Raw genomic sequence first — 23,013 nt, forward strand, 5'->3', positions numbered from 1 at the left:
AATTGGATTTTTTTATGCTATGCTTTTATGATAAAAATTTTTAGCAAATAAAGCTTATCTACTACTACTACAGTCATTAGAGTTGTTTCACCTTATTTTGATTACTACATAAATTGCTCAGATTGCATCGATTTAAAGAAAATCGAACTTGAAGAGCCTTTTAATTTTATAGCAGTATTATATTAATCTCAAACATACATTTTTTTAAATTAAAATTTATATTTCCAAAAAGGTTTTTGGTGTGGAATGCCAGGACTTTCTGTTTTTGAAATACGCCTAGCACAGCATCTCCCGACCTTCCGCAGTGCTGGAAGGTTTCACTCTATGGTGGACACTACTCTTTCTCTTCAACAGCTATTTCAAAATATAGCATTCTGTTTTAATTCTAGCCGGCTGTTGCAGACTTTCAAGAGGGGGTCTGTGAAAGTGCATTTTCATGGATGCAGGCCGCGTTCTGTTTGAATTTGGAAATGCTGCATGGGGTTAGAGGTGGGCGAACCAACAAATTAACATGAAGAGCAAAGCTAGATCCGAAGCAAGGGCTTGGCTTTGCTCTAAGACTCCATGAACGAGCCGAGCCCTGAAAATATTTGGCATGTAACTTATGCAAGAAAGGTCATGTTAAAATATGATTATTTTACTTAAAAATTCAAAAAAGTGTACTCTTAAACATATGGATGAGTTTCAACCACATTGAGAAATATTTATTCAAAGAGACAGCATTAACTTAAAAGCATCCCTGGTTACAATGCCATTCGTGAACTAAGATACAAGTCAGCTGTCATGTATACCCTATATATGTGGTTTATATTTTTAAATGATGACGGACCATCATTATAATATATTAAGGTGTGTTGGTGAAATTAAATATTTGCCTGGGATCACACAATTTCATCAAGTGGAAAAGCGAGATTTCTTCATTTACACTGTGTGATTCGACTACTAGAGGGGTATCTGTTTCTCTCTTGTCTCTTTTACATTAAAGGCTTGTCATCAATGCTTTGTCTTGAATCCTTGGTGCATGAGGTGACAGTCTCAGAGGCAGGCATAATGTCACGTATACAGTGTATTATGAATGTGCGTTGCCCACCTCAATGGTTAACTGCTCATTGACCAAATGTAAACATTAAATGTATACAAATAGAGAGACAAGCACAACCAATTCATTAATAAAATGAGTTCAGAATCAAGTGAATAAAAGTCGCAGGTCCTGGTTGATGTGTTGGTTTCTTTTCTTTATACATTTTTCTTATATCTGTTTTTCACAGACATAGCACAGCCAATGCATTTCTCCTTATCCAAGGCTTCATCAGGGCTTATAAACGAATGGGTAGGGACAAACAGTGTTTTTCTTCAAAAAGATAGTCATTCTTATTTCTGAGCTCTTTTACAGTTGCTACAAGTTGTAGTACCACGGGTTCTCAATGCTTCAAACAACTCGAGGATATAGGCAAAGTAAAGCCCATGCACGTGTCCTCACAGCCCCATGGAGTCAGAACAAAAGACAAAATGTGTTCGTGTTCGGAAGCGTAATGGTCGGCATATCTTTCACGAATCACCAGTTACCTATATATAGATATAAGAAAAATGTATAAAGAAAAGAAACCAACACATCAAGCAGGACCTGCTACTTGTATTCGCTTGATTCTGAACTCACTTTTTTCATGAATTGGTTGTGTCAGCCTCTCTATTTGTATCTATCAGCCACATGAAATCTCAGCTCGTTTTGGGCTTGAAGGGTCATGAAGACCTTGAGCTGAGCCACAGACAGGGATGAAGCTCGAGCCTGGCTCGAGCTTTCAGTGGCGCTGAAAGAGTAGTCAGAGGCTCCCTTAAGAGATCGGTAGGCAGAGTAATCTGAATGCAGCTGCTTTCACTTGGCTATCCACTAGGCAGGCTGCAAGTTGACGGTTTCAGTTTCAAATTGTGGCAATAGTCCCTCACATTTTCTTTTTTTTAATAAATATTTTTATTTTAAACAACAGCCAAAACATCAGTAGCTAAGCATTACATACAGTAGATTTGACAATGATACAATCCACAGGCACATTCAGCGATATAGAGATTACATTCGGGAGATCCATCATCCGTCACCACTCCCCCTTCCCTCTCCTCAGACTGAACCTGGCTCCCCATAGCTACACATCTTATATGTGTGAGAGTCTATATGTTGCATATCACTCTTGAGTGGTGTGTTGTGTACACACCAGTCCAGACCTCTCAATCTCTAAATTGTAATATCTAAGCCATGGTCGCCATATGTTAGTGAATATTTGGGGACATCCTCTGGCAGCATGAGTTATTTTTTCAGCCCCCATGTATAGGTCCATACTGGCACACCATTCCTCCAATCCTATCACATTTCCGCCACCACCCGAAGCAGGTTCCCCACAGGAACTGGAGCAAGATCACCCCGCGACCAGCTCGCCACCTCCCTCAGCCAGAACCCACCCGTCAGAACAATGGACCCTAACACAGCAGCCTGCAACCTCACGCAGTGGCTGACCACAAGTGCTGACGACCTCGCCCCACTGAAGGACCCACTCACCAGACCAAGAAGCAAGAAGGCTCCCTGGTTCACAGACGAACTCAAGGACTCCAAGAAGGCCTGCCGCACCCTCGAGAAGACCTGGCTCCTCAACAAGACCACCGACAACATGACCGGCCTCAAACTCGCCACCCGCAGACATCACCAGCTCATCCGCACCACAAAGAAGAAATTTCTGAAGGAACGACTGGACAAGAACGCCCATGACAGCAAGGAGCTCTTCAACATCGTCAAGGAATTCTCCAACCCCAGCACCGGCAACAACTACATCACCCCTTCACAGGACCTCTGCGACTCCCTCGCCTCGTACTTCCACCGCAAGATCTCCGACATCCACAACAGTTTCAGCGCTCAACCCCCGCACCCACCGGTCGAACCTACGCACCCAGCCGCCATCCTCCAGACATGGACCGAGGTGACCCCCGAAGACACGACAAGCATGATGAACACCATCCACTCCGGATCGCCGACCGACCCATGCCCCCACCACATCTTCAACAAAGCGGCCCCCACCATCGCACCCCATCTCCGAGACATCATCAACACCTCCTTCAACACAGCCACCTTCCCTGAGAGCTGGAAGCACGCCGAGCTCAGCGCACTACTGAAGAAACCAACAGCGGACCCGACCGACCTCAAGAACTTCCGCCCCATCTCGCTCCTTCCCTTCCCGGCCAAAGTCATCGAAAAGGTCGTCAACAAGCAACTGGCCGCCTTCCTCGAGACGAACGGATCCCTCGACCCATCGCAGTCCGGATTCAGAGCCAATCACAGCACCGAGACCGCCCTCATCGCAGCCACTGACGACATCCGAGCCCTGCTCGACAACGGTGAAACAGCGGCACTCATCCTCCTTGACCTCTCCGCTGCATTTGATACTGTTTGCCATCGCACCCTAGTACAACGACTCAACAACACCGGCATCCAGGGGAAGGCCCTGAACTGGATCACCTCATTCCTCTCCGGAAGAACACAAAGAGTACGCCTCCCACCGTTCCGCTCGGAGGCCACCGAAGTCATCTGCGGCGTCCCACAAGGATCTTCGCTCAGCCCCACTCTCTTCAACATCTACATGAAACCACTAGCTGCCATCGCCCGCAACCACAACCTGAACATCATTTCCTACGCCGATGACACCCAGCTGATACTCTCCCTCACCAAAGACCCCGACACCGCCAAAGCGAACCTTCACGAAGGGATGAAAGACGTCGCCGAATGGATGAACAGCAGCTGCCTAAAGTTGAACACGGACAAGACAGAAGTCCTCATCCTGGGAACATCCCCCTCTGCATGGGACGACTCCTGGTGGCCCCCAGCCCAAGGCACCGCACCCAAGCCAACAGACCACGCACGCAACTTGGGCATCATCCTGGACTCCTCCCTATCGATGACCAGGCAAGTCAACGCCGTCTCCTCGTCTTGCTTCCACACACTCCGCATGCTCCACAAGATTTTCCAATGGATTCCCGCCGAGACAAGGAAGACGGTCACCCAGGCCCTCATCACCAGCAGACTGGACTATGGAAACACCCTCTACGCCGGAACAACAGCCAAGCTTCAGAAGAGACTCCAGCGCATCCAGAATGCCTCCGCCCGACTCATCCTGGACGTCCCCCGACGCAGCCACATCTCGAGCCACCTGAGAGACCTACACTGGCTCCCTGTCAACAAGAGGATCACGTTCAGACTCCTCACCCACGCACACAAATCCCTCCACGACCTGGGCCCTAGATACCTCAACGACCGCCTGACCTTCTACATGCCCACCCACCAGCTGCGATCGGCGAACCTCGCCCTCGCCGTCGTGCCTCGCATCAAGAGAGCCACCGCTGGAGGAAGATCCTTCTCCTACCTAGCGGCTAAGACATGGAACTGCCTGCCAGTCCACCTGCAACTGACCCAAGACCACCTCGCCTTCAGGAAACAGCTCAAGACCTGGCTGTTCGAGCAGTAGCAGACCCCCATCCCCATGCGCCTTGAGACCCTTCCGGGTGAGTACTGCGCGATATAAATGCCATGATTGATTGATTGATTGATTTCACTCCTGAACTCTATTTATTTATCTGCTATTGATACAATCAATTGAACAGCAATAAGGAAGGCCGAATGCTTTGTAGGCCCAGTGTTTTGCGGGCATTCGGGGCGCGGCCTTCTCCTGGCTAGCATCCTTTCTTCAGGATAGGCATCAGGCCGTTCATCTCTCTGGTTTCTCTGCCCCCTCCTGTCCGGTCACCTGTGGTGTTCCTCAGGGCTCCTCTCTTTCCCCTCTCCTCTTTAATCGGTACATCTGTCCCCTTGTTTCGTCTCTTCTCAAGCTGGGGGTCTCTGTATATAATTACGCAGATGACCTCCAGCTTGTCTTTGATCTGTCTTCTTCTCCCGATTCTATTCCCAAGTTCAGTTCCACCCTTATTTTTCTCTCTGAGTGGATGAGCGCCAACCATCTTAAGTTCAACCCCGATAAGACGGAACTTGTCCTCACGGGTGGCCCTTCTAACCCTTGGTCCCCTGCACATTGGCCCCCTTCTTTTGCCCCCCCCCCCCCCACGCCCTCTTCCTCTGTTCGTACCCTTGGCATTAAAGTCAGCTCTGACTTAACCATGCACAGCCAGATCAGCTCTGTTGTGTCTTCATGTTTCCTTTCCCTCCGTCTTATTCGGAAAATTTCTCGCTTTTTCACCATCGACGCGCTTAAAACCATAGTCTTGGCTTTAGTCATCTCTCGCCTCGACTACGGCAATGGCCTGTACGTGGGCATCCCCTCCCACGAATCCCGACGTTTACAGGCCATTCAAAACTAAGCTGCCCGTCTCATTCTCTCCCTCCCCAAATCCTCTCACATCATCCCGGCTTTGAAATCCCTTCACTGGCTCCCCATCCGCTTCAGATCCCTTTTCAAACTAGCTTGCTTTGCCTTTCGTGCCCACTCTCGCTCTGCCCCTGCTTACATCACTTCCCTCATTTCTTCCTATGCTCCCAGTCGCACCCTCCGGTCTTCCTCTCTCTCCCTTCTTCACATTCCCCGCTTCCGCAAATCCAGGTCCGGGGGCACTCGTCTTTCCGTCTTGGCTCCCCAGTTCTGGAATAGTCTCCCACTTCATCTTCGCTCCATTCCTATTCTTAGCCATTTCCGTAAAGCCTTAAAAACTTTTCTTTTTTCTTTGGCTTTCCCTTCTTAGGTTCCCTTGTGTCCCCCTCTGTGAGTTCTGACCCAGGTCCCCCAGCGCCAGGAAGCCGCTTGGCAGCAGTGCGCTTTATTAAATATTGTTTTCACTTCATTTTTCTATTTGAGAAGAAACCGTGTAGCTGCTTCCCTTTTGCTTACTTAATTATAAATGAGTTTAGAGCGCTGCAGTGGAAAAAGACAAAATTTAACATCTTTCCATGTGGTAGCTCCTGCTTGTTTACTGATCAATGCTTACCAGAAATGAGCTTCAGAAAGAAATATGTTCGTCTATTTTAGCACTCAACAGCCCTAAAAAACACATAGTACAGCTATATGGCAGCACTTGCTCGTGTGATTTATTCAGAAATAACAGCACAGAGTCTATTTATTTAAAGCAAGCTTGTGCCTTCCTATTGGCTGACTCTTTGGATCATAATATGCATGCATTTCCAGGTAGCCAAGATTCTCCATTAGGAGCAGTGGCATACCTAGACCTACTGGCACCTGGGACAGACCCTAAGTTGGCCATCCGGTGCAGGTAAGTGCAGAGAGGGTGGCGGACGGATGACTTGTTCTTGGGGGGCTGGGGGATGGTGGTATTTGACAGACATGACTTGCTCACCCCCGATGCCCCCAAAAACAGAGCAGCCCGGGGCGGAACACCCCCCCCCCCCAAATGCTATACCTCTGATTAGGAGAAAAAAAGAACATAACTGTAGACATCGTAATGGCTTCTGAGGTTTCAAATATCCGTAGATAGAATTTGGGCACAGGGAAAGCCTTACCAAACTCTATAGTATAATGTGGAGTAAAACCTATTAATAGGAAAGAATGGTCAATGGGGTTAATACAGGACAGAGACAACGAAACAACTTATCCAGTAAACATTGCTGCAACTTTCAGTGCATTAGACTATTTGGTTTTTCTATCAAAAAGCACACCAAAAAGTTCATTAGCAAAAAATCTCACGTTGTTAAAAACAACAGATTTATATAATTCAGTAGTTTAGTAACTTGATCAAAATGGTGGCACTCCTACAAATTTGGTTACAAAAATAATGGCAACTCAGATGAATACATATTAAAATTCTGAGTCAAATCCCGAAGTGGGGTCCAATTTTGCAGGGGAACACCAGCACATAACTGACACCATAGTACCAGAGACATGGATCTTGAACCTACTTTATGAACTACTGCAGGAGAGTCACAGGATTAAATCCACCCAATCATAGACAGTGTATATAATTTAAATAAAGATTGACAATATTAGCAATCTAAAATTCATGGGTGCATTGATTAGCTTGAATATCTTGTGTTAGTAATTGAAGATACCCATGGCCAAATTCACTCCCAGAGCTTATACATTTCTACAGATCTGGGTGTATTGCAAAATGAACTGGAGGATTTAGAAAAATGGTCCGGTTTGTGGGTATTCCAGAGGGCAAGGAAGTAGGCCAAGATATGATTAACTTTATGTCCAGTTTGATTTAGAAATAGGTTAGTGAAAGAATTTATACAGACTCTGAAGAACACATTGTGTACCTTTCCCCAACCCTAACCAATTGCCAGGCCACATACGATCTTTATGGACTCCTGAATAAAATAAAATGTTCCTATGCAGTCTACCAAGAGAAGAACCATTCAAGTTCCCAGTGAATACCATTTTTCTATATACTCTGACATCAGTTATGAAACGTTCAGGAGAAGATGAGAATTAAAGCATCTAATGACTAAAGTTAAATAAACAAGGGGGTACACGCAAAACTAAAGCAACCTGCTAAATAAAAAGTGTTAGGGATCAGTTTCACATGTTGTGAGGTATGGCTTCAACTCGAGCACTATTTTCTGAAAGTTCAGATTCAAATGCATTTAAGAGGCAACCGCAAGTATAAGAATGAAGTGTCTTTGAGTATTTAAGTCCTTTCTCTAATGAGACTTTATAACAGGCTTTGAGTGGTTTGTTAATAATTGCTAATGGGCCACTTTAATTTTGGTGTCCAGTCCTAATTTCTGTCCCTCTCTGAATCTCCATGCCCATTTATTTTCATTGCCACCCAGTCCTATTTCTATGTTTGGCCTGTCCTCGTTTTTCCTTTTGAATCTCTGGTCACCCTAACTAAATATAAATATGTCTTTGAATGGAACTAAAGCCATAAGATGGGTTTTTAATAAGGTATAGCTAAAAAATGATCTATTGACTCAGGGAGCAAGGACATTTTAGAGGAATTGTGTCTCTTAAATATAGCTTCTTCAGATGAAGTGGTAGTTCAAAACTACAAAGCATGTTGGATAATCTCACAAAATATCACCCACAAGAAGAAACCAAACACATTTGAAAAAAACATTCAGAAGAAAACGTCCACCTGTGATTTAAAAACTTACCAGTGAGTAGGATTTTAAAGTCAGAGTAAATGACACTAATATTAACTTAATACTAATGTTAACAACTCGTCTGGGCATCTTTTTATTTGGATCAAGCAACAGTGAATCAATGTGGGAAGGTGCAGGTGATACAAATGATTCACAAACATGCACAGATCAAGCACAAAACTAAATGGGCTGACTCTTGAGAATGCAAGCCAGAACCAGGATCAGGGGACTCATAAATAACGTGGTGGGTAAGAGAGCATGTTACTATGCTGCAGCTTTCAAGCAAATGTATGTTGTTTCTTGCATTAAATGCTAAATAGGATAAGTAGTTGGCGAAGACATTTTGCCATTGTGCAAAGCCATTTCAAATATAATTTCGATTTTCAGATAATGTGGACTAAAGAATATTGATGAACTGAAAAACTTTACAAATAGGAAATACATTATTTCAAGGACAAGGGAAACAGAGTTATGATTAAATGTTACATCATTTGGTGTTATTGTCTTATGAAACATCAGTCAGAAAGGGCACTGACTTGCCCTTTGTAGGTCTATGAATGTGAATCCTAAAATGATTTAGCTTTAGCAGAAAGACTGTTCAGGAAAAGGTCAATCATGTTTCCATCTCCTGAAGCTGAAAGGAAAGTGGCTTAGATAATGTTAAGGCGGGAAAGGAGATTTTACAATTGCAACAGTTCTCAATGGAATAGGTCCACGCAGCATGTTTTTAGTCAAGATTGAAGTAGTCATTTGAGAGGCATGCATTAGGGAATATGAAGGCTGTGCTCCAAATTTAAGAAAGTGTTGAAAAGTGATCAGTCCTTCATTTTAGTTGGGGATAGGAAAAATGTGTCTTCTTCAGTCCTTCATTGAAGAAACACGAATTTCGATTATCACACAGGCCATGGATGTCAGCAGATATAGTGCAAAGGCCAAGACAGGCATAAGTATTAGCCTGTCAGATTTCTAGGTAGGCTGTGCATTATCTCGCGCGCACTGCCATGTTGGTGGTCTTCTGTATGTACCGCTGAGTTGCAAGAGATCACATCAAGCATCAACAGGTACTTTACTGTTTTGGGGGTTGCATCCCTGCAGGTACAGATACAATCATCACTGTTTAATTTGGATAGCATTCATTGCTAACTGATTCTTAGTAAGTGCTAATAAAATGTTTGTTAATGTTGTATGTGTCACATGTTTACTACATAAACAATGTAAAATACCTATGTAAAGGGTCTTATTCAACAATCACGTCAATCACTGACTGGGTATTTGATTATGTTATCTTATCTGATTGCAGAGAAATAGGCGTTTTTAAATGTATTTACCATATTACTTGAGCTTTTGCTTTCCTCTTGCAGATTGTCCTGAGCCTCCAAATATCCCAATGATAGTTCTGGGTGTTTCACTTGCAATTCTTCTTATAGGAATATTTTTCCTATGCATATGGAAGTTACTTGTTTCGGTTCATGATCGTAAAGAGGTTGCTAAATTTGAAGCTGAAAGATCGAAAGCCAAGTGGGAAATGGTAAGTAAATTTTATATTCTATATTTTGTGCTACAAACTCAGATCCACCTCATTCACATTTCTGAAATCAAGGATACGTTTATTTCACTTTCCTCAACGTTTGTATAACAACCCTACTCTCTTAATGTTCGTACCACAGTAAACGCTATACCTCTCTGATGCCTCTTGGTAGGTATCTGGTCTCTTGAACCCAGACAGCTGTCCATATTTTAGTGTTGTGAAATATCATCACCATATGTACTGCCTAGGCTTGCACCAATGTTAAAAATGTGGTGACAATATTTCATTACATTTCACTCCTTTCATCTTCACTTATACCCTGTGAAGCTCATTGTCTAGACTTTGCACCTTTCAGAAATCTGTTACTCAGCTCTTTCAGCACAATTTTCTGACCTGGACAGAATGCATCATCACCCTCTTATCCAAAAAAACATAGATGACTCAAAGTACAAGAAACAAGGGCCACAAATGTGTATTCAATGTCAAAGCCAAATTATTTTATTCAAATACATGACTTGTGTGAATAATCTACTCTCCAATCTCCCTCACCTCTGACTTCACCACCAGAAGTGTAAATAAAATACTGACTTGGAAACTGATAAGAATGTCCAGTACATATAAACAAATGCCTGCTCCATCAATCCCATCTAACTCCACATCTCAGTGGGTATCAGCCCATTGCCTGCCATGGGCAACAGTCACACTTTAACCATAAAAAGGCCTACTAAATATACACATTCACAACTAAAAATTCTTCCTTGCTTCGAGAATGTCAGATACATTGTAAAACCTGGCTGGACAATACAATGCATGCTCTTTCCCTCCTGGTTAACTTGACTGATCTTGCCCCAAGACCCTTGGTGGATGTGGGAGAAAGCATTCTCCTTCACAAAAGTCCACAGGATTCAACACAACATTTCATTAACTTTCACTTTTACTACGGGACTGGGCATAGTGTCAATTTCTCTAGGGATCTGCATCAACTGTAGTGCTGGACGAGGGGTGGATCTTCCCCCTCTTTTCTTATACACCTATCCGGACTGTAGAATATACAGATCCAATGATGTCCATGATGAAGGAGACATCGTGTATTTTTTGATTGCTTCCATATTTCTGTCTCTTTGGATGGGCCATTTCAGGATTTTTTTATGACTATTTCTGAATTTATTGATGAATGGACTCATCTCAATTTATGGATGAGGAATAGATTCTCGCTAAATGTTTCTGTGCCCTGAAGAAGTCCCCTTTCACATTGGCGAAAAGCGTTGACTATTTCTTTGGCATCTACAATAAAGAAAAGACGCTTAGGGGCTGATTCCGATCCTTGAAAAACGCTGTACAAACCGTGGTATGGAGCGTGTACTCCATACAACTCGTACTTGTAAGGAGGCCCCTACAACCTAGGAAGTACGATCCGTACAAATAGAGGCACTCCATACAAATTGTAAAAAAGACCATACAACTCGTATATACAAGCCATTCCGATTCGGATTGCTCGGTACGCGACGTTCCCATGTATTCCCGGCAGCAGTTTACAACCCGGCAAGTACGATTCGTACAAACAGCGTGCGGTACAGCTCTTTTTTTACAAGAGCCAAAAAGTGTGGGAAAAGCCTTGTACGCCCCTAAAACAGTACGAGACAGACCCCCCCATGTACGCGTCATACACCCCATGAATACAGGGGTACGGTGCGTATGCACAGTGCGTACGGATGACACAGAAAGTGGGGTACGGTGCGTACATACGCGATGAAGGGGTACTGGTCGTGTACGCACCGTACAAGCACCGTACCCAAAATCACCTGTGTACGAACCGTACCCCAAAATCACTTATGTACGCACCGTACCCCAAAATCACCTGTGTACGAACCGTACCCCAAAATCGCGTATGTACGCACCGTACCCCAAAATCGCGTATGTACGCACCGTACCCCAAAATCGGCCATGTACAAACCGTACCCCAAAATCGCGTATGTACGGTGTGTAAATGCACGATGTTGGGGTACAGTGCGTACACGGGCGATTTTGGGGTACGGTGCGCACATATGCGATTTTGGTGTACACACCACACACATGCCTCGCATGTGGGGGGACCCCTGTACGCCTCATACCTCTTTACGACCCGTACCCCGGTATGAGTCGTACCCCCAAAACAATTCATACGAGGGTATGAGGCGTAGAGGGGTTCGCTTCGTTGCCCGGTACGATTCCCCGTATATAGGCCATTTTCCATACAAATCGTATGCTGACAAACTGGTACGAATCATACTTGACGGGTTGGACAGCCTTTTTACAATTTGTATGGTCTTTTTTACAAGTCCGTGTCGTACAGCTTTTCCCGATCCGATTTGTAAGGATTGGGCCGATCTGTATTGTATGTATTTTTCCCGTACGAATCGTACTACACGGTTTGGAAGGAACTTGTACAATTTGTATGGAAAAAAACTACAAATCCAATTTGTATGGAAAAAAAAATCCAGGATCGGAATCAGGCCCTTGATGTCTTATCCAGCTTTGTGGATATACTTTGAACCAACATACATATTGCAAAAGTAGTGCACCTCTGTTTGTTGTGTTCAAAATTTTATTAGGCTTCACCTACCTGCCTCACTTCTCTCTTTTTCTCTCTCTCTCGCCATGATAATGACAACGAAGCCCCCTTTCCTTTTTGTTTTATTAATTTTCCAATCTTACAGACCAGGGCACTCAGCAGTAGACTGTGTCCCTTTTAACTCTTATATAACGTTATGCAATATCACTCTACTTACGTGTTTGCCACGTTGCTGATTCTTTATCCAGGCAACAAAAAATGTAATGCGGTAACTCTAAGGTGTGTTGTCAGACTGGTAGAGTTATTTTCCCTGCTCACAACATATACTGTTTTCTGTTCTCCATTCTCAACTGCATCCCACACGCTTTGCTATTACATGTATGGAAACAGGCACACATTCATGGAAAAGGTAAAATTTTAAAACACATTTTCTTTTATTTAAACTTGCACATTAATTCTACACATTCCTTATAAATTCTATTATTTTGACAAAACTTCTTTGTAATGGCGAACATCAAATACTAGAGCCTTCTGGGAAACAGTGCACGGCATCACAAAAGTCTCACAAGTTATAAACAACTCAAGCTTATCGGAGTAAGACTGGGTTGTTCATTCAACCAAATCATGAACCAAAGGTACACCCCCAGATTATCCAGAGCAGGACAATAGCTACAACACAGGAAGCAATACAGTAAAATTAGTCTCAAAATAACAGATATGAGCAACTCATGCATTGCTCTGGATTGTCCACTTGGGCAAGCTAATCAGTATTACCCAACGAGAGAAGGTTGTAAAAGTAATAAAAGCAGAATGAAGGGATGGAGCTCCAGGACTAAATGCATTCCTCTGGCTCTTTTCACACTAGACCCCGAATACTGGGCATTCACGTTATCTGCACTATACAAGGAGGTGGCATTAATGAATACAGTTTTGAGAAGCTGGAGAGGATAAATAATAAATCCAGTCTTTAGGGTGGAGACCGGTCTGACCTGGCAAACTATAGTCTAATAGCACTCATAGACTTTGAAGCTAAATATTTCACATCGCTGATCCTAGAAGAGCTTGTTGAATGGTCAAACAAATATCTAATCCCTGTGAAACAGACAGGGTTCCACAGAGGATTTGGAACAACCACACACATCTTAGCAATTACATTAATAGCAGACAAGTGCAAGCGCTTGCAGAAAAAGTTACATCTATGCTTCATAGACTTTAGAGCGGCCTCTGACTGAGTAGACCGGAGCTTGTTGTGGAAAAAATTAAGGATTTGGGGTCTCCGAGATAGAATACTTCGAGCCATAGTGCAGCTATACATCAAAACCTGGACACAAGTCAAACTAGCTTACGGCACTATCAAGGAGAATCATGACCGAATTAGGCCTTAAACAAGGCTGTGTTTTAGCCCCACACCTGTTCATGACAGATCTTTCCCCAGGACATGATCAAGTAAATTCCCACCCTCCCTGTCTGGGCACTTTATGCATGACACATCTTTGCTATAGAGATGACAGAGTCTTACTCAGCCAAACAAGAGTGGGACTTCAAAGAGCACTCAGTGAACTAGCAAACTATGCCAAGATTAACAAGCTTGAAATTAGTATAACAAAAACAATGCTAATCGCGAATCAGCCTGGTCCACATCTCACAATAAAGTTTGGTGAAGAAATCCTACAAAAGGTCAACAGTTACAAATACTTGGGTCTGTACATAGATACCTTATTAAACGTCCAAAGGCACAAACTGTACATCGTTAAAAAAAGAACGCCCTGATTTACGCATTCTGTTTACTGGCAAAGAAGCTAGGCGGCCCTTCCTTCAAGCCACTACTGGCAGTCATAGCAGCTAAACGGCTGCCAACAGTGTCATATGCTTGGAATTTGGTCTTGCGCAACATGTTCTAGGGAGAAGATACTCAACAATAAGCACATGGTACAAAATCAGGTCAAACCGAGCCAGTTTACTAAATAATGCCGCATGGCTGGCCCAGCAAGCAGACCCATATTCAACTCATAGCAAATACTTGAGATCATCACTGACAGCAACAAGTATAGATCTTTGGGATCAGAACCTCTATTTTCCAGCATTGCGCCAGTTAATATGAAAAGTTGCCAAAATGCACTAATTTTTAGATGATATATACAGACTAACCAGTCATGTGCACGCCTGGATGGTCCTGAAAACATATCCCACACTGAAACTGGCCACCTATTATGTACGACATCCTAGTGCATCTAAGGAGAAAGCTAATAGCAACTCTATTCAGCACTCTACCATCCTTGGCTGATCAACCATCATGGAAATATAATGGCCAAAGGACATTTTGAATATACAGTGCAGGAAAGGAGTTCTTTACCCATGTGATTTGCCTATGCTCAATTTTAACAACAGCTCGTGTTTTATAACTGAAAAAAGCTTTTAACAACTGGGGCATACAATCATGTAGAATGGCCATAATAAAAGGTCTTTATCTAACTGATGCTCAGCTTTATAGTAAAATGATTAAATTCTTGTTTTATAAGAAAAATTAATAAGGCCATAACCACGTATTGGCCCATAAGAACTACAGTTGGTTAAAGACCGCAGATCCCGATGTTTATCATTTTCCTAAGAAGACCAGTACCTAAAAGATTGTGGTATTCAGGAGTAGAACGGCATTCTATGGGGACCATCATTCAACAACCTATGGTGATTGCATAATTTAAAAACACTATAGACATATAACACCCTTGCAGTTTGAACCCTCAGTACAAACGGCCCAATTATGAGGATTTCCTGATTGCTAAAATTAACTAATATTTTTTAGAATTAACAATACCATGTAACTTATTTTACGGCATTGTGATGTTTCTGTGGATTAATATATTAATGGTATTATGGTGGTTTAAACTAGATGAAAGTAACAACGCTACTTCTATTGTTAATTTAATTACTATTGGCTATATTTTAATGGCACTAAAGCACTTTATGGATGACATTATGGCAGTTTAAGCTTGGATTAAAAGATTGTTCATAATGTCATATTAATAACTGATTCAGGTGCAATAACACCCTGTTCCACTGATAATGATAGCCATGAAGTTTTACTACACAAATATTTCTCTTTCTGTTGCACTCTAATATAGTTATGTTTTTTATTAACTTAAACAATAAAGTATTGAATTTGAATGTATTATTTTGTGTTTTCTTTAAATTGCTTTCCCACTTTCGCATTTCCTCTCCTACCATCACCCTTACACAAATAACCTTTGCCTTTATTGTTTCCTCTTTTATGTTACAAAATATTACAAAAGTTATTTATTTACAGTAATTAAGAATTATACAACCTCATCACAAACTAGCAATGAAACTTCAGTTTTACCCATGTGTGAAAACATCCTACCCCAAACTGATAACTTCTTTACAATACACATGTGTTCCATATCACAGCAGTCTTTGACAAAGACACTCGCTCATTGCTACTGGACTTTGGAGGCTCCTCCTCATGGACATTCTCAAAGACCAAATACCATGAATGCTATGTAGATGGCGCAGAGATTTACCAAATGAAAGAACTCCACCACCACCAAAGTAGCCTCCACAAAATAATGACAAGAAGTAGCCAAAAAATGAAATAGTTATTGATAGAAGCTATAATCGTGGGATCTTGCTGCATGCTCCACTACTTATACAGTATTCATCTGACTGTCATTCAGACTGAGTAAATCTGTGTGGAATACTGTAATAGTAACTTCTAGTGGCAGCAATATAGCCAACCACTAACAAGGCCTTCTTCCCACTGAACCAATTGAATAAATTCTCCACTAAATGTTATGTTATGTTATAGAAACTTATAAAGCGCAGCGGTTACCCGGAGGTGTCCTGGCGCTAGTTATTATCCCTTCGGTAAAGAAACGGTAGACTGCTATTACAGGTTAAAAAGCCGGGTCTTTAGGCTCTTCCTAAATGTCAGGAGGTCTGTGCTGTTTCAACAAGCATTGGCATAGCCAATAGGTCTCGCTTTTGAGACCTTATAAGTGTTTAGCCATGCAACAGTTAATGTTGTTGCAGTAAGGATATAGTGCTGCATAACTAAATACTTATAAGGTCCCAAAGGTGAGACCTATTGGCTATGCCAATGTCCATTGTTTCTACAAAGTGCTACATGCCAGCCGGAAAGAGATTGAGATTGAGGTTATCCTGAGGAGTGGGCAGTGGGCTTACATTAGAAAACTGTTCTACTATTGTTCTAGAAAGGAGATGGGGCAAGTCTTAATGGCCCCATCATCTACAAGGTTCTTCCAGGTGTAAGGCCTCAGAAGGATTCATAGAAGCAGATAACGTGCAGTTGAATTGTACGAAAAGGAGTGGACATATGGCAGATAGACTCTACAGGCTTTGGAAGTGAGGCATGCACAAGATGGAAAAATCAAGTCAGAAGTACCCTAAACCACCTGTGCTGACCATAAACGGATAAAAAAATTTAATGGGAAGTGGCCAAAATCTCACGGTAAAATATTTCCAGAACAGAATGTGCGAACCCTAGCAAAAACCAAGAGAAAGGGAAAAGATCATTGTTATGAACATATAAACATCCAAACAGGAGCATACCATTACCGGCTGTCCTCAGAAATTCAATTTAGTCATCCATGGAAAAGATCTGAAATATCTCCGTGCCTTCGGTATCTATTGTGCTCCCATCCCTGCAGCCTCCACTGCTGTTACTCAAGTAGAACGGAGTTGAGAAATCTGCCCTCATTGGAAGAATACTGAAAGTAAACATACGATCTAGTTTGGGCATAGGCAGTATGCTGCAGTCCAAAAGGATGATTCCCGCATGAAAATACAAATCCAAGAATTAAAATGACAGAAACCATTACAACCTCCCTAAAAGCAGACACTCCGAACAGTGCGAGTTGAGTCACTGACATGCAGCTCAGGAAAACAGTGGAGTCAGTTGAAGCACTCTCCCTGGGTCTAAAAAGAGCAAAAAGTAAACAAGCTACAATGTTGATGAAGTCGCGATGATTATAACAATCCACTTCTTGCAGCTTGATATGCGAGCGTCCTGCTGTGTAGTAGTAATGTCCCACAAGGCAGCCATTTACAGGCAGGTGGGCTCACTGCAAATGCTGAGTAAACACCGGCTGCTGTTATCGCATCTGGCCATTATCTAATAGTTACTGTATGGAAACAAGCACGGGCGATTCGAGATGAAAGTAAAAGATAAAGCGTGCAGGCTGCAGCAGTAGGGACCTCAGAGAGGGAGAGAGAGGCTGAGGGGTGCACCCATTAGTGGTGCACGTGCTTGGGAGAGCAGCCTTCACTTTTTCAAGCACTACACTCGTGCTTGTGGCGTGCCGCTGTGCGCTCCCACAAGGTGGATGCCGCCACAAGCACAAGTGCAGTGCTTGAAAAAGTGAAGAATGACGGCTAAAGGCCCTCCTATGCAGCTCATGTGCACTGCGTAGGCGAGACCTAAAAAGCAAGGTCGTTCCAAGCTTTTGCAGCGCTCAAATCTATTGTGAGCCATGAACCACAGCAAATGGCATCTTGCTAAAGCTCAATAATATCACCTGCCACTACTATCGCCTACCAGAACAATAAAACGTCTAAATTGTGCTGGACAGATATCGTGCAGGTCTATAGAAAAGGTCTGCCAGGACCTCAGTTTCAGAGATCTGATCTTTCTCCATGCATGGCACAGATCAATTTTAAAATATTATGCCTCATTCAAGCTTTTGTCTGGCGTTGTCCCGCCACTAACTCACCCAACCACCAACATTGTAATCTAGGAGTACAGTGCTTCTCGTTGCAAGTCGCAAAACACTGGAACAGCATAGACCTCCAAACAAGACCACCAAACCCCTGTTCTTTTGGGAAAGCACTCGCAAAAAAAGTAAAGCACCTAAAGCCAATTCATTATTTAAAGCTGTTTTTGTTCTGCTGCACAATATTGTGTACACCAACAGCTGTTTATACCTCATTCTGCATTTCAATTTCAGAAATCCCCTTGCACAGCACAACACAGAACTAGTAAAATATTGACTCCTACAAATCTACCAATCCTAACGCGAGACCCATCTAAACCTATCTAAATACGTAGTTATAAAAATCACTCATGACAATCATGTGCATTTTTACCATTAACTTATGGCAGCCACTTAGATCCACCCGTTAGGTATTTTACCCAGTGTTCTCACTGACGTATCTGCTGTCAAGTGATATAATGTGGATTTTATTATTAGGGTGGTAGAGCTTTTCATGCCAGTCAGTGTTTGCTTCACAACGTTATTCAAATAAATACATGTTCTCTTTTAAAGTTCAGCTACCATGAATTTGTTTTTGTTCACCTATGAGAAAATAATAAGGTATTAATCTATTGTCACAATTGTGATTAAAGTTGGATAGTTTTTAAAAATTCTGAACATTTATGGGTTTTTTCTTTACGAAACATCAATTTATTGACAATGTTGTGGTATAGAGAAAACAAAAAGAGTCAACAGTATTCCATTACATTATGCTGACAAACACTACCAGAGACAGTGAGATAAATGGCATACTTCACATATGGTAGTAAGTTGACCAAGGGGTACATGAAAACTGGGGTAATGATAGAGCAGCGTATTCCCGAGAAAAAAATGACTTAATTGAGATAAAAAGAAAAGACAAAAGCGTGATCTAAACGAAAGCATGTTGTTCTAAACTGAAAATAACCATCCATCACTATCACGCCCCCCCCAGATTGCCAAGGAAGGGAGGCTGCAGGGCAGGAGAGAAATGTGGATTGAGCACCAGGGTAGCGTTGGGTGAGGAGAAAGTGGTAGGGCCTCGTTTTACTGAAAGCTTGTCCCATATTGCCTGGACCATTTTTGTAGGGATGGCAATATAGGCACTTGGTGGCCTCACATGTCTGGGGAGCCACGACATGTCCCAGAGGGGTTGATATGCCATTTTTTGAGTGAGCTGGAGGCCCAGATATTGGATGGAGTGAGCGACCCATTGGAAGGGTGTAAGGGATAGTAGCGCTGAAAGGTCTACGGGAAGGATAGTTAAATTTGGTACTTAGACACATTGATCATGAAGCCTGAGAATTCCTCAAAGGCAAGAATAGTTTGTACAAGCACCGGGAGAAATGTCTCTGGCTGAGAAAGAGTCAGGAGAAGGTTGTCAGTGAATAAGGCGATCTTTTGAGTGCGAACCCCAAAGGATATCCCTACAATATCCTCCATTTTCCAGATCACTGCTGCCAAGGGCTCTTTTGCTAGAGCAAACAGAAGGGGCAAAAGGGGGCAGCCCTGTCTGGTGCCCTGCCTTCAGTGTATAGTTTTGGATAAGCCTCCATTGACCTGGATTCTCACAGCTGTGGCGGTGTAGGTGGCCATAATCATGTCAGTCATTGCAGGACCCGTACCTATCCTCAGGAGCAGTGCCTTTAAGAAGGGCCAGCTAGCCCTGTCAAAATTCTTCTCTGCATGAAGCGAGAGGAGGCAAGATGGGATAGATAGCATGACGGTGAGACTTCTCCATTAGGTGGACCAAGCGGTGAATATTGTTTTCCCCCTGTCTGGTATGTATGAAGCCTACTTGCCTGGATCTATAGGACCCAGGGGACAGAGCTCCAGTCTATTAGCTAAGACTTTGGTGTACAGTTTTGCTTCAATGTTTAAAAGTGCAATGGGCGAATCAGAAGCCCAAAGGGATGGGGTCTTTGCCTGCTTTTGACATCAGCCAGGTTTCAGCTGCAGCAATGATGGGGATGAGCCCTGAGGTAGCAGTGAAGGTACAGAATAGGGCCAGCAGATGCGCTTGCAATTGCAGAAGGAATTTTCAAAAGAAGGCCACTGGTAGGACATCGGGCCCTGGAGTTTTACTAAGGCGGAGGCTCTTCAGGGCATGCTGAAACTCCTCCATGGAGATAGGGGCTTCGAGAAATCCCTGCTGTCCTAGTAGATGCATAAGCCCAGTGACGAATGAGGTATACAGGGTGCGCCATGCGAGGAGTGTCACATGAGTATATTAAAGCTGGCAAAAAGGTCACTTTGGATATACTGTATGCTTGTAGACCAGGGTATTTGTATGTGTAAATTAAATCCCTGCACTTGGCTTTGTTTGTGATTTAGACCCATTGAGGTTCTCAGTCTCATATGCCACTCAACTATCATATGTGGATTTGCATCTTTCCAATGACTTAAAACTGACACTCTTGAAATAGGTTGTACTCTGGACTATCGAATATAGGAATATTGTGATACCTTAATATCATAGTCAAAATATTGAGGACTAAATTATTGAAAGTTATGTGTGTGTAAGGAAGTGTAGATTTTCTATTCTTCGCTCCACATCTACATACTATGAATATATAAATATATATAATCAAGGCACATACATGTGAAGTTGGGTACAGAAAATGTATATATACTTAACTTTCAGTTGTTTTGTCTGGATAATAATGTTTAACGATATTCCCTTCTTGGTATTCAGGAACAACACCCTGGAAATCAACAGTACCAAGAACACAAAATTACTTTGACTCCTTTGCCTTATTGGGTATGCAAAAGTATTACCTACAATAGTTAAGTTAGAAGTAGCCTCTATGAATATCTGTAAAATTTGCCTTACTTTATGAAATATCAGCATCAAATAAACTAAAAACTTGTCTTGTCACAAGTCACATATTGGACCCATCAGTTCCATTACTGTCATATTTGTGGCGTGGCTACCATCCTTTTGGGGGTGTCATTTCATATAAACAATTGGAACAAGTTAAAAAACTCTATTATTTTGAGTTTTTCAGTTCTCAGAAGCTTGTGTATTCGCATACATCGATGTTCCCACTTAAAAGGACTCTCTTCAGTTTTCCAATATTTCTTTAATTTGAATCTATGTCGAAATCCCGCAGCCTTTTTGCCCCCGCAGGGAATCACAAAGCAGTTGTTACAACGACCGCGTTTTGATTCCACATAGCATTACTCCGCAAGTCAGAACAACGACTTGCGGAGGGGGGGCGCTGGATGTTGGAATAGTATAATTTACTATTTCAACTCCAGTCTGTGCGGACACTAGGGAAGGTGTTGGATTTTACATCCAACACCTCCCCACCCCCCTCCGCAGCAGTTGTTCCGACTTGCGGAGTAATGGTATGCGGAATCACAACGCGGTCGTTGTAACGACCGCGTTGTGATTCCATGCGGGGAAAACGTTTCGGGGTAAACCTTCTTTACCCTTTAATTTCAATAAACCTCTGTATACAGAGGGGTTGAATTTGCTACTATAAAACAATAGTATGAAAATACAGATATCAACTACTTTGTTGTACATATCAGTCGCCAGATCTCCAGAGTTCATTTAGTTTCATATTCTTCCAGTGAACTCTTAAACGTAAATATGATGAAACTGGGTTGTAAGTTATTGTACCTCTGGTGCAACTGGCCAAAGTGATAATATACCCCCTTGCAAATCTTAGGCAACCAAGATGAAGATGTGGCACTACATCTCCTCCAAATCTAGGAGGCATGCCTGAAGGTACCTTTACAAAAAGCACACACACATGAATAGCTCTAGGCTGCTTTGAACTCTACCACTGTCAATGTCTTTAAAACATGCAGCTTCAAGGAGCGGCCCGTGTAGGTAAGAACCGTGGGGCGGGTTGGAGGGGGGGGGGATTCGTCATACGCCCGGGAGGGAAAATTAAATAAATAATTATTTTTCCCTCGTCGTTCTTTGTCAAATCTAACCACCCCCTCACCCACCACCCGGCCTTACCATTCTTACCTTCACGGGCCGCCGCTGACAGCTTCTGGAGCCAGTGGTTCCCTTCCTCCCATGATTATTCTGCAGACTTGAAATTCAACATGAACTAGCAAGGTTAAGTTCCTCTGAAGACATTAAATGGAACCAAGCTTCATAATGTCAGTATAGTGAAAATTGAATGGTAATGTTTAAGAAAGGTGATTGCTTGATTAAAAGGTAATGAGCATGTTACTGTTAAATGAAGATGGTAAAACATATTGAAAGATGCAATGGCTACATCTTTGTCAATGTTGCAAGGCCTTTAAAAAGAGGACTGTATTCTTGGCAGACATATTTGAAAATTGTGTGTTGCTTTGTTCGAGTTCTACCACGACCTGTGTTTGTCGACGCACAATATAGCATTATCGATAGCAGCCAGGAGCAATACCAGCCATTAAAGGCTCTCTCATTCAAGGCGCACAATGAAGAAGAGGATTTCAAATGAACAGTATAGACCGAGGCAGACAGGCTATAATGCAATTAGAGCATTCCACCAACTAGGGAAAGTATTGTCAACATTAAACAGGGGGAAACCGAAAGACAAGCATTGAAACGTTGGAGCAGAAGGTCTCTACCACTCATTATTGGTTCTGCCACTTAATTGTTATCAAAGGAGCTCCTAGCATTCCAATTGTTACCACCATTGCCCGTAACTGTGGTAAATAATGGCTGTTTATTGCCCTCCCTGAAATTATGGGCCTGCGCCATGGGCAAGAGCGTATTAATAGGCCTTATTGCTCTGCAGGTAAGGGCAATAAAGCTATTAGTTATCTACCACCCAAAAAGAAACACAGTGGGTGCTAGAGCTATGACTCACCAGGGGCTCTGAAAAATGGCAGGACAGCCCTCTGTTGTCCTTCTGCGTATCTCTCTCCAGATGGAGCTCTGTTGAGCACCTCTGCCGCTAATCGCTACATGCGATTTCTCACCGTGCCTTGGTAAGGGAACGCCTAGATGGCCAGAGAAAAAAAATTAATGAACTGCCATGGGTTTTTTTTTTATTTCTGCCCAGTGGCAGTTGGGCTCACAGTCTCTCAGTGGGGCACAAAGGCAGGAGCCACATACTGCGGTGTGATGGGGGTC

The 23,013-nt window shown here is 42.9% G+C and overlaps 1 protein-coding gene across 1 annotated transcript in view; it reads left to right on the forward strand.

Moving 5' to 3' along the window:
- Window positions 1–23,013, forward strand: part of LOC147665127 (integrin beta-6-like) — a 51,107-nt gene that overhangs the window by 21,970 nt on the left and 6,124 nt on the right. The window contains exon 2 of the mRNA XM_086949754.1: window positions 9,445–9,611. Coding sequence (XP_086805880.1) covers window positions 9,445–9,611 — 167 coding nt within the window. The remainder of the gene's footprint in view (window positions 1–9,444; window positions 9,612–23,013) is intronic.

The sequence above is a fragment of the Lissotriton vulgaris genome, unplaced genomic scaffold, assembly GCF_964263255.1.
Source record: "Lissotriton vulgaris unplaced genomic scaffold, aLisVul1.2 SCAFFOLD_3389, whole genome shotgun sequence".
Taxonomy (NCBI): Eukaryota; Metazoa; Chordata; class Amphibia; order Caudata; family Salamandridae; genus Lissotriton; species Lissotriton vulgaris.